At 46.3% G+C, this 12,471-nt stretch overlaps 1 protein-coding gene across 3 annotated transcripts in view; it reads left to right on the forward strand.

The window, feature by feature from the left end:
• Nucleotides 1-12,471, forward strand: part of ttc39a (tetratricopeptide repeat domain 39A) — a 50,533-nt gene that overhangs the window by 36,346 nt on the left and 1,716 nt on the right. For all 3 annotated transcript variants that reach the window (XM_084308915.1, XM_084308913.1, XM_084308914.1), the window contains 10 exons: nucleotides 3,593-3,658; nucleotides 3,912-4,020; nucleotides 4,154-4,221; nucleotides 4,416-4,475; nucleotides 4,729-4,890; nucleotides 9,867-9,958; nucleotides 10,881-11,001; nucleotides 11,346-11,457; nucleotides 11,708-11,822; nucleotides 12,062-12,178. In XM_084308915.1, the coding sequence (XP_084165041.1) occupies nucleotides 3,593-3,658; nucleotides 3,912-4,020; nucleotides 4,154-4,221; nucleotides 4,416-4,475; nucleotides 4,729-4,890; nucleotides 9,867-9,958; nucleotides 10,881-11,001; nucleotides 11,346-11,457; nucleotides 11,708-11,822; nucleotides 12,062-12,178 (1,022 nt within the window). The remainder of the gene's footprint in view (nucleotides 1-3,592; nucleotides 3,659-3,911; nucleotides 4,021-4,153; nucleotides 4,222-4,415; nucleotides 4,476-4,728; nucleotides 4,891-9,866; nucleotides 9,959-10,880; nucleotides 11,002-11,345; nucleotides 11,458-11,707; nucleotides 11,823-12,061; nucleotides 12,179-12,471) is intronic.

Raw genomic sequence — 12,471 nt, forward strand, 5'->3', positions numbered from 1 at the left:
TTAATAGCTCACATTAGACTAGGAGGACCCGTTAGCTCAACTGGTTAGTGCGACATGACATTACGTTCTCAAGTCAAGGCTGTACCAGGATCCCAAGATTCTGCGCAACATCCCCTGGTCTGAAGTCAGTCGACAGCTTGGCCAGGAGTGCCCTGACATCCTCCACCTGGTTGACCTCATCCTGTGCATCTCTGCTTCAACTGCTGATTGTGAGTGGGGATTCAGCGCCATGAAGCAGGTGAAGAGTGACTGGCGGTGATGTCTGAAGAGCCAGACCCTGTCAGACTTGCTAACTGTGCAGCTGTCCTCTGCTTCAATCAAGGACTTTGATCCAGTCCCAGCCATTGAATTGTGGCATTTGGATAGCATCCGGTCTCGAAGGCCAGAGTTTATGGACCAGAGAGACCAGCAGAGGAGGAATCAGCAGCAGAATGAAGATTCGGATGAAAGCTTGGAGGACATTTGATCATTTGATCCCTTGACCCCCCCCCCCCCCCCCCACACACACACACACACACACACACACACTGAATAGAGGACTAGACATCAAAGCAAATATTGGTAACACTTTATATCACAGTGCTCTACAATTAAATTAATTAAGTTTGTACTTCGTTTTTGTAATTACATACGCATTGTTACACAGTGTACTTACCGCATTACACTTCCTACATTAACATTAACCCCAACTAGGGCGGCTAGGTGGCGCAGTGGGCAAGGCGCTCACCACCAACGCAGGAGATGCTGGGTTCGAGCCCAGCTCTCGGCGTTGCTACCAGCTTGGCTGGTCGTTCATACTAATACAATTGGCAGTATTAGGGGGTGGGAAGCTGGTGGCTGGGGATCGGACGTTGTGGACAGCGACTCCTACAGGTCGGTTGGTGCGCCTGCGCAGTAGAATCAGGAAGCGACGAGGGCGGCGTGTCCCTCCCGCGTTTTCCTTAATGCCAAGCAAGCAGTGCAAAAATGCTTCCGCATTCGTCACCGCACGCCAGTGCGGTAAAGCGCCCTTCTTTTCAGGCCCCGCTTAGACAAATGCTACCGTGCGTGCACCGGCGGCGGCGTGCTCGCTCAGGTGCGTGCGTGCGCCGGCGTGCTCGCGCGAGGTGCCCGCGCATGCGCATGAGATCCCGCCTTGGTTCGACACGAGCGGAGCTCAATATATATAAGTCACCGCCCCTTATTCAGTATCTAGAAATAGCTCAATTGGCAAGGCCACATGGCTGTGGATCCTATGGCTCGTTTGCTGGCGAGTTCGAATCCCATCGAAAATATTTTTTAACGTGATTTTTTTTTAACGTGTATTCTTTCGCCGGTTAAGGTTAGGCATGGTTAAGGTTAAGGTTAGGCATTGTTTCGGAGTTGGTTAAGGTTAGAACGGTTAAGTTTAGGCGCTGTTAAGGAGCTGGTTAAGGTTAGAGTTTGTCAAAGAGAATGGCAATAGACAGCCTATTTCCGCGCGACCTGGGCGCTGGGCGGCGGAAAATGAAAGGCGCATTACTGCACGCCACTACGGTAAATTTTTGCACTGCTTGCTTGGCATAAAGCTACACGCGTCCCTCCCACGCAGACCCTCGCCGCTGAGAGATTGCGCTGTGCAGGTGAAAAGATGCAACAGCGGCCTCCTCGAGTACCGGAGGGGACACGTGATGCAAGGCTTCATCCACATTGCAGCCGGCTTGTGGGAGGCATGGCCTAACAACGTTCGAGACAGGGGAGGGTAGAATTGGACAATGCGAAATTGGGGACGGGAGAAAAATAGAAAAATGGGGAGAAAAAGTAGATAAAAAAAACAAAACATTAACCCTAACTATATTCCGAATCCTAACCCTGACCTTATTCCTAAGTATTAAGTCAATTCAATGTAAGTACATTGCAACAATGAGTAAGTACAATACTTGTTATACTGTCATTACACAAATAGCTACACAGGAACAGAGAATGTAAAGTGTGAGCGTCTGGGTGGGTGGGATGTTCGGGTGGGGACAGATGTTATTGGATTAGATGTTATTTTAGCACACACCACACTACTGACACTTTGGATTAGATGTTATTTTAGCACAAACCACACTACTGACATTTTGGATTAGATGTTATTTTAGATGTTTCTGTTAAAATAAAATCGTATGTCCAAACAAATGCTTGCAGTTACATTGTCCAATTACCTATATTTATAACTTTTTGGGTGGGGGCACGAGTGTGGGGATTTTTGGCTGGTGAAAATGCTAGTGACTTTGGAAAACCACTAGCCACAGTGGCTGGTGAGCCAAAAAGTTAATGTAAAGCCCTGTATATATACATAAATACACATACATACTACCAGTTATCAAACCCCTTCTTCATCTCTGTACCTCTGGAAAACCATTTTACTGTATTTTGTTTTAAACTGTTTCATGTTTTGACATTGCTTTAACTCCACAATCAGACCGTTCCATAATTTTACTCCGCAAATTGAGATACAAAGACTTTTCATGGTCGTTCGAAAACTGTATCTTTTAAAATGAAATGTTCCCCTTAAATTGTAACTGTAATTGTAGATAAGATAGGTTTGAGATAGGTAAATAGGTAACAAAAAGTTTAAAATGTAATCAATGCAAGAATGTTTAGACAGATCCTTGGACATTTTTGTCCTACAATGTTGACCCAAAAGTTACCCAATGTATCGCCCTTCAAATATGCTGACTCTTTTTTCCCACAGGAAGTGTACATTTGGTTTTCACCATTAACCCTTTCACTACACTACAGAAGGTTAACTGTCTGTAGTGTGGTTGTGAAAGGTTAACTGTCTGTAGTGTGGTAGTGAAAGGGTTAACCTTCTGTAGTGTGGTTGTGAAAGGGTTAACCATCTGTAGTGTGGTAGTGAAAGGGTTAACCTACTGTAGTGCGTTGTGAAAGGGTTAACTATGTAGTGTGGTAGTGAAAGGGTTAACCTTCTGTAGTGTTGTAGTAAAATGATTAACCCTTTGTCATGTGGCAGTGAAAGGGGTAACCTTCTGTAGTGTGGTTGTGAAAGGGTTAACCTTCTGTAGTGTGGTAGTGAAAGGGTTTTACCTGATATGCTAACTGAATAATCTTATGATGACATTTATCCACTTTTTTTCTCCCCATTTTCTATTTTTCTCCCATCCCAATTTCGTATGATCCAATTCTTCCCTCCCCTGTCTTGAACGTTGCTAGACTATGCCTCCCACTGGTCGGCTGCAGTGAGGACAGAAGCCTTGCATCACGTGTCCCCCCTCCGGTACACGAGGAGGCAGCCTGTCGCATCTTTTCACCGCAGCAGCTCGAACTCTCAGTGGCGAGGAGTAACGCGTGGGAGGCTCACGCTGCCCCCGCTGCTTCCTGCTTCCGCCGCACCGGCGTCACCAAACCGACCTGTAGGAGTCGCTGTCCACAACGTCCAATCCCCACCCACCGGCTTTCCCACCCTCTAACACTGGCCAATTGTGTTAGTATGAATGACCGGCCAGCCGGTAGCAACGCCGAGAGCTGGGCTCGAACCCAGCGTCTCCTGCGTTAGAGGCCACTGCGCCAATCAGCCGCCCTCATCAGTCATCTTCTTGATTCTCACCTCGCTTCTCGTCTTGTCCAGATGATCTCCATGCTGCCCACGCGGACACTCAGGCTCCTGGAGTTCGTAGGCTTCTCTGGTAATAAGGTGAGTGACAGCTGTGAGCACCAACCACGGCTGTACCTGACGCGCTGGAGGCGTGGAGAGTGGAGACGGTAGTTAACCATGGCCGACCGACAGATTGTCCTGTCGAGTAACTTTTGCGTGTGATCCTCTGCGCGCGCGTGTGTGTGTGTGTGTGTGTGTGTGTGTGTGTGTGTGTGTGTGTGTGTGTGTGTGTGCGTGTGTGTGTGTGTGTGTGTGTGCGTGTGTGTGCATGTGTGCGTGTGCTCGTGCACAGGAGTTTGGTCTCCAGCAGCTCCAGGATGGCTCGGCAGAGAACACGTTCAGGTCCTTCCTGTGTAACATGCTGCTGCTCTGCTATCACACCTTCATGAGCTTCATACTGGGTGAGAACACACACACACACACACACGCACACACACGCACACACACACACACACACACACACACACACACACACACACACACACAGTTCTCTGAGTAACTCTGTACACTGTCTGTGTGTCTCTCTCTCTGCAGGCACCGGAGAAGGGGACGTGGCGGACGCAGAGAAACTATTGCAGCCCTATCTGAAAAAGTACCCTAAGGTTTGTTAACCTTGAGCCGTTGAGCCTGCGTAGCCCACGGTTGGGTGCTACCAGTGGTGGTGAAGGAGGCGATTCCCACCCTACAAGCGCTTTGAGTGTCTAGAAAAACAGAAAAGCGCTATATAAATGCAATTAATTAATTAATTATAATGATGTGTTTTTCTAAACCTGCCGCGTGTGTCGTTTGGTCTAAGGGGTCCATCTTCTTGTTCTTCGCTGGTCGAATAGAGGTGATCAAAGGAAACCTGGACGCTGTGAGTACCCTCTCTAGTATTTCTGTATTGGCGCAGTGAAAGGGTTAACCCTTTGGTAGTGTGGTAGTGAAATGGTTAATATCTATTTGTTTGACGTTCATATCGTGTGTGTGTGTGTGTGTGTGTGTGTGTGTGTGTGTGTGTGTGTGTGTGTGTGTGTGTGTGTGTGTGTGTGTGTGTGTGTGTGTGTGTGTGTGTGTGTGTGTGTGTGTGTGTGTGTGTGTGTGTGTGTGTGTGTGTGTGTACACCTAAGGCTATCATCCGTTTTGAGGAGTGCTGTGAGGCTCAGCAGCAGTGGAAGCAGTTCCACCACATGTGCTACTGGGAGCTCATGTGGTGCTTCACATATAAGAGACACTGGAAGATGGCCTACTTCTACGCTGACCTGCTCAGCAAGGAAAACTCATGGTCCAAGGTGAGGTCGTGTTGGGGTGTTTTCACACACTTGGGGGCAAATTCACAAAGAATGTATTGCGTATTAGCACCCTTAAGATACCCGGCTTAAGATATCGCATGGATGATATACTAGTTGCCTTCTGGCCGACGTTAGGACCAACTGTTACGCCAAATCTTTTGTCCCCTCGGCTATCAGACTTTTAAACACAGACCGTAGTCATTTTAAGTAGCCTTTTACAGCCTTTTTACACCTAAAAGTCTGTTTTTATTTTTTACTTTTACTGGATTGTGTATTGCATGGAATGTTGTTGTTGCCGTGCTGTCGTTGAGATGTTGTTGTTGTTTTTGTTACTACATGCTACAATATGAATTGCCCCACGTGGGATCAATAAAGTTGTCTGAATCTGAATCTGAATCAAACACGCCCATAGGTGTGCAATTTGGTCCTGATATCTGCCAGCGCAGTTGGCTCGTGGAGCAGTTTGCACCTGGCAGCGCTGTTGGAAGATATCAGGAAGGGGAAAAATAGCGGTCAGGTGGCGTAACGGAGATTGCGTTCGTCACCAACCCCGGAGACGCTGGATTCGCCTGTTCGAATCCAGCTCACAGCTCCGGGGTTTTCACCAGCTTGGCTGGCCGTTCACACTAATACAATTGGCAGTATTAGAGGGTGGGAGAAGCTGGCGGGGTGGGTCCGGGTCGTTGTAAACAGCGACTCCTACAGTTCGGTCGAGGCGCCTGCTAAGCGCGGATAGGATCTAAGTGGGATAGTGTGATCCTTCCACACGCTACGCCCTCTCAGTGAGAGTCCGCGCTGCCAGGTGAAAAGAAGCGGTTGATTGGCTAGACGTGTGTCGGAGGAAGCACGTGATAGCCTCCACTCTCCCAGACCGACTGTGGGGGGTAAGTGCGCAGCGACCAGGAAGGGGATTGGGAATTGGCATAACGACTAACATTGGGATGGGAGAAAATCTGAGGAAAAAGGAGGGGGAAAAAGATCAATAAAAAAAAGGGGAAGGGGAAAAATAAACCCCAAATGAGGGAGAGGGAAGCTCTTAGACATAACAGTATTTTTCACCATTTGTATTTAGTTTATTTCGTATTGTATTTTTTTTTCTTTTTATTATTATTATACATTTTTTTAAATCTTTTTCCCCCTCCTTTTTCCTCAGTTTTTTTCTCCCATCCCAATGTTAGTCGTTATGCCAATTCCCAATCCCTTTCCTGGTCTCTGCGCACCTACCCCCTACAGTCGGTCTGGGAGAGTGGAGGCTATCACGTTGTAAGATCCTGATCAAACTGGCCAGTATCACGTCTTCGTCTGTTTGGCCCTCCATCCAATTCCTCTGCGTTGTGTCATTTTAATGGTCCTGACGTCTCCGATACTGGCAGATAAGATCCTTATCTCCCCCGTTAGTGCAATCCATAAACCATAATAATTCTCCACTTCCGTAAGAATTCGACACTCCGACACCGTGAGATACCTTATGAGGAAAAGCGTTGTTTTATTGCTATAAACAGAACCTCATAATCAGATGTTATCAGATGTTATCAAATTGTATCGTCCTTGGAGAGTCTATTCTAATGATCTTTCGGTGTGTTTGTCTATCGTCCTTTTGTGATTCAGTCCAATAGTGTTCAGGCCTGTTCGTTAGCCTAACCCTCCTCGTGTTAGCCGAAGCTACTGATGTCGTGGCATTCTTCCTCCCCCCCCCCCCCCCCTCTCTCGTGATGAGAGGAGAGAGAGTCCTCTGTGTGATCTCAGTCCTACTCGCTCTCGGTCAGATTCTAGTCTGCCTTACACCCGGAAACACCGTTCGACTCATAGATGTTCGTCGTCGCAACGGCGGCCCCGCCTTCTGGTTGTCATGCGACGTGTTGTCATGACAACTGCTAACCTTTCACACATTAAACGTTTCATTCACTGTTGCATTAAAATAAACCCCTCTCCCTCGCTCTGGGCCTACAGTACACTCTTATCAGTTTGTCCCTGCAAGGAATGCAAAACATTGGGCTGGCTGCTAAACATTCTGCAGTGCTGGCTACTGCCTCTTCTTCTATCACCGTTTTCTAAAGCGAACCATGCACATTTCGTTACCACCGTTTTAACTGTGGTCATCTCTCCCCAATCTATACATCACATACATTGAAAAAGCACCCCAAATCCTTCAACGTGCTTCCTCCGACACATGTGTAGCCAATCAACCGCTTTTTTTCACCTGGCAGCACGGACTCTCACTGAGAGGGTGTAACGTGTGGAAAGATCACACTACCCCCCTTAGATCCTTTCCTCGCTGAGCAGGCGCCCCGACCGAACTGTAGGAGTTGCTGTTTACAACGACCAGGACCCACCCACCGGCTTTCCCACCCTCTAACACTGCCAATTGTGTTAGTACGACAGCCGGCCAAGCTGGAAGCAATGCCGAGAGCTGGGCTCGATACCAGTATCTCCTGCGTTGGTGGTGAGCGCCTTGCCCACTGCGCCACCTGGTCGCCCTTCGTATTGTATTTTGTAATGTATAGAGCTTGCTTAATTTGTATTTTCATGACACATTGCATCCTTTGTTTTTGTCACTATCTTTCGTCATTGTATTTGTTTGTCATGTCATCTCCAAATAAATTATTTTGAGCAGACCTGTCCATGGTGCTGAATCTTTAGACCGAAGTTTCACAGAAGAAGCACTGTGCCACTGAAAATATTTTCTCATTTAGGAATATTTTTGGAGTGAGAAATGCAGTTGTATTTAACACATCCACCGCCGGAAACGCTTTAAAACGTTATTGCCTGCCATGCTTTGACCGCCAGACCACGCTGTACAGCGATATTGAGATCAATATTTCATTTTTTCCGCCATGGCATTCATAATTCATATATACACCTCCGGCGCTGCAGCTGGACCCTACGGCTAAAAAAAACAACGGCTCAATACCGCCGCCTGGTGGATGGTCGGGCGAGTTACACTCGAACAACAGGAAGTGCCATGAGTGCATCGATGAAAGTCCTCCGGCCGTCAGACATTGTTGCAAGGCTCCCGACAGATACTATAGTACATATCGATCGCTTTATAAACTTAATAATTGATATGATTTCGGCGTTTATTGCGACATACAAACCGGAAATGGACCTAGGCGATCGATGTCCTATACCTGGGATCTTTCACCGCCAGTCTCATTGACGCACGGTAAGAGGACGCTGACCCTATTTTCAGCCCAATTGTTTATTCTTTTCACTGCAAACCGATCTGATCAATATATCACCCATACTACATAAAGCATTTACTGACGATCACGGAATTATAAACGACCCCTCCCCCCCTTTCATCCGCGCATGATGAGGCATAACGTATAGGATCATATACAGTTGAATTTTTTAATATAGCGTGTATCGTGAATAAATGGCAGTTGATCATCTATATATATATGCGTTTATGCCTATCACTCACGCTCTATGAATTACTGCAGAAAACGATAAAAACATACTTATATTCTAGAAGGTATTTTTGGAAGAATCTATGAATGAAAAAGTATAACGTTCCTACATCCTGAACGATAGATAATCAATGTTGAATGGGCCATAGTAATGTCAATTTAGCAATACAATTTAAAAAGTTATAGCCCTGCAAAGAAGGTGAACATCTCCATAGGCTTAGAGTGGTGGCAGTGAGGCTACATTGATGGATATAACGTGGCAGGGTATGTGTTAATGTTTAGTTAAGAGAATAGAACCCGCATTATCATATACTCCAGAATACACTTTTCATTGACCGTGTTTCCAGCGTCTACTCCTCATGAACCTGACGAAATGACACCCCTTTATAAATGCGCTTAGTTACCACCAAATCTCTGAAGACGTAAATAGCGTCGCTTTAACTGCGTGTGGCAATTAGCGCTGATCTTTGTGAATTTTTGTGTTTTTGCGATGAGGCTCATTTGCATAGAAAGAGAAACATGTTCCGCCCATATTACCTCATTTAAATACCACCAACGCACAGAGACACAATGCATTGCTGACTGCGCGCATTTCACCCTTTGCGCTTGCTTTGTGAATAGCAAACTGTGTTTCGGAGCTATTTGCACAGGCATAGTGTCAGAAAAAGCCGTGCAATCCCTTTGTGAATTCGCCCCTTGGTGTGTTTGAGTCTTTCGAGTGACATAACTAACATGACAAGACATGACATAAGCCATTTGGTGTACGCCTTTATCCAAACATTACCATGAGTGTGTACATTTGTTTGCATGGGTTCTAACCCCTAACCATGGCAGTGTTAATGCCATGGCATGCTCTACCCATTTAGGTACACTCAAAACCATACAGGACCACATTAGTTAAAGGTATAATCTGCAATGCAGTCAAACAGCGACCTCTAGGCAAAAGAGCCCCACTTGGTGTTGCGCTTTGTTTACTTTTTTGTTTCGGTCTGACGTGTGGGTTGGAGTTTAGTAACTTATTATACTATGAATTTCTCCCAACCTCTCTTGGCAGAGCCTGAGGTGTGGCCAGCAGTAGCAACCTTTCCCCTATACCCACTGAAATCCAACCCACACATCACACCAAACAAAAACTGTAAACAAAGCGCTGTACCATGTTGTCATCTTTTGCCTAGAGGTCGCTGTTTGACAACATTACAGATTCTACCTTTAAGTGAACTCGATTAGTCAGCCATTTTTGCACATGCAGTATGTGAACACTCCAAACTAACCAAACTCAAACCTCCAAAGATCCCAATGCAATGTGTTTTTAGATTAATTATGTACAGTGCTATAACAACAACAACAACAACAACAACAACAACAACAACAACAACAACAACAACAACATATAACCGATGTTTTATGAAGACATATTCATTGTGTTTTCTGGCTGATTAATGAATATTCCATGTCTCTAAAGATGTAACCCACATGATGGCAGTAGCTACAGCACATCCTCCTCTTGGCTCGTGTGAAGGTCAGGGCGAGCCTGCAGCAGTAACAGCTTCTTTCCTCTCCCTCCAGGCTACGTACGCCTATATGAAAGCAGCCTACCTCAGCATGCTGACCAAGGACGACTGCCTCACGTTTGGGGAGACTGAGATCACCCTGTTCAGGTAGGAAGATAAAAAAAGACAAACCTAGCACAACAGAAACTATTACAATTGATCATCTTAGCCGCCAGTGAAACAGGAATGATTCACCAATACAATATGAAACAATATCACTACTGGATACAGAGCATAAACTGATAGTAATGATGTCAATCTTATATAAGAAATAAAATAAAACGGGCGGCTACGTGGCGTAGTGGGCAAGGCGCTCGCCACGAATGCGGAGACGCTGGGCTCGCCTGTTCGAGCCCAGCGCTCCACATTGCTTTCAGTTTAGCTGGTCGTTCATACTAATACACATTGGCCGTATTAGGGGGTGGGAAACTGATGGGTGGGGATCGGGCGTTGTGGACAGTGACTCCTACAGGTCGGTTTGTGCGCCTGCGCAGTAGAATCAGGAAGTGTCGGGGGCAGCGTGAGCCTCCCACGCGTTACTCCTCGCCACTGAGAGATCGAGCTGCGCAGGTGAAAAGATGCGACTGCTGTTACCTCAAGTACCGGAGGGGACTTGTGCTATGTATGACTTAGTCCACATTGCAGCCGGCTTGTGGGAGGCAAGAAACAGCGTTCGTGACAGGGGAGGGTTGAATTGGATGATACGAAATTGGGATGGGAGAAAATATAGAAAAATTGGAGAAAAAGTGGATAAAAAAATAAAAATAAAATAAAACATAGCCAGACATAAAGTGTTATATTACCTCACCTGTCCATATTGTGTTGGTTGGAAACTACTATAACTGCATGTATTGATACTAGTAAGCCAGTGTCAGAGGGGTAAAATCAACCCTAGTTCCAGTGTGGCACTCCCTGTTTAGTTTTTCTTCATACCTCTACATTACGGAGCACTTGGATGTGGAACACTGCCAGGAGCTCATTTTCTCCATACTTTGACATGTCTGTATATGAATTGCATCCTATATCCCAGGCAGGTACCGGGGCTGAAGCAGAAAATAGCCGGCAAGTCTTTGCCGACAGAGAAGTTTGCCATTAGGAAAGCCCGTCGCTACCTGGCGGACAACCCTATTCCTCTCCCAGCTCCACCCCTGGTCAGTACCAGACTGGAATGTCTACTCTGCCTGGTCATATTACTACAGCAGGACAACTGTGTTACTGATGGCTACTTGTTGTGTTGTTGTTGTAGGTTGTATTAGGTTTGATATTGAACAATGTAGTAGACTCATTGATACATCAATAGAATCACTTGTTTAGATGGAATTTAACTGATCGTGTGTGTGTGTGTGTGTGTGTGTGTGTGTGTGTGTGTGTGTGTGTGTGTGTGTGTGTGTGTGTGTGTGTGTGTGTGTGTGTGTGTGTGTGTGTGTGTGTGTGTGTGTGTGTGTGTGTGTGTGTGTGTGTGTGTGTGTGTGTGTGTGTGTGTGTGTGTGTGCAGGAGATGATGTACATCTGGAACGGTTATACAGTCATCGGCAAGCATAAAGACCTGACCGAGGGCATGCTGGAAACCCTGGATGAGGCACAGGCCACACTGGACAGCAGCCCAAGTAAAGAACACCACAATAAACCTGCAGCTCTCATGTTAATTTCCTGTAAATCCTGTATGGCTGATTCTGTGTAACATCCATACGACATAACGTCGCTACTTGGACGTCTATCGGAGCATCCGTGGCTACACACAAAGAGTGCTGTCTCTAGTCTAAACGTGATTGATAGCCTATGCAAATGTCTTTGAGGATGTCTATGACATAATGTGTATGAGTTGTTTGTATGAATGGTCCTGTTGTGTTTTGTCAGGGACAGAGTTTTCCATAGATGACCAGTGTCTGGTGAGTCTGCTGAGGGGGCTGTGTCTTAAACACCTGGGGAATCAGGATGAAGCTGAAGGCTACTTCACCCTCGTTCTCTGCAAGTAAGTCACTGTTGAAAACACACACGCACGCACGCACGCACACACACACACACACACACGCGCACACACGCACACACACACATACACACGTGTGCATGTGCACACATACACAGGCATGCAATCAAACTAGGATAAACACTCACTTGCATGAAGGCATTCCATGACAATAGAAGAGACTCTGTTATTGTTGACTCTACCATAATCATAATCATAACAACGGCTGTTTTGTGTGTTCCCAGTGAGACTCAGATAAAATATGACCACTACCTGGTTCCTAACGCTCTGCTGGAGCACGGTCTGCTGTGTCTGGAGCAAGGCAGGACGGACGAGGCCATCGAACTCCTTGAGAAGGCAAAGTGAGTGTCCCCAACCTGCGCAGCGTGCTTAGCTCCTCTAGTTCTCATGCAGCGATGTCTCACGTTGAGTCATTCAGAAAGGGGGCCACTCCCCCTAATTCTTTTAAACAAAACAAAAAACAGATTAGCTACAGTTTGAACTTGAACATGGCATTACTTATAATTGACCTCTTGTGATGGTAGGGTAAGATAGAGTTGAGTAGGGTAGGATATGGTTGGGTAGGGTAATGTAGAGTAGGGTTGGGTAGAGTAGGGTTGGGTAGCGTTGGGTAAGGTAGGGTAGTGTAGGGTAG

Source organism: Notolepis coatsorum (assembly GCF_963971535.1).
Source record: "Notolepis coatsorum genome assembly, chromosome: 2".
Lineage (NCBI taxonomy): Eukaryota > Metazoa > Chordata > Actinopteri > Aulopiformes > Paralepididae > Notolepis > Notolepis coatsorum.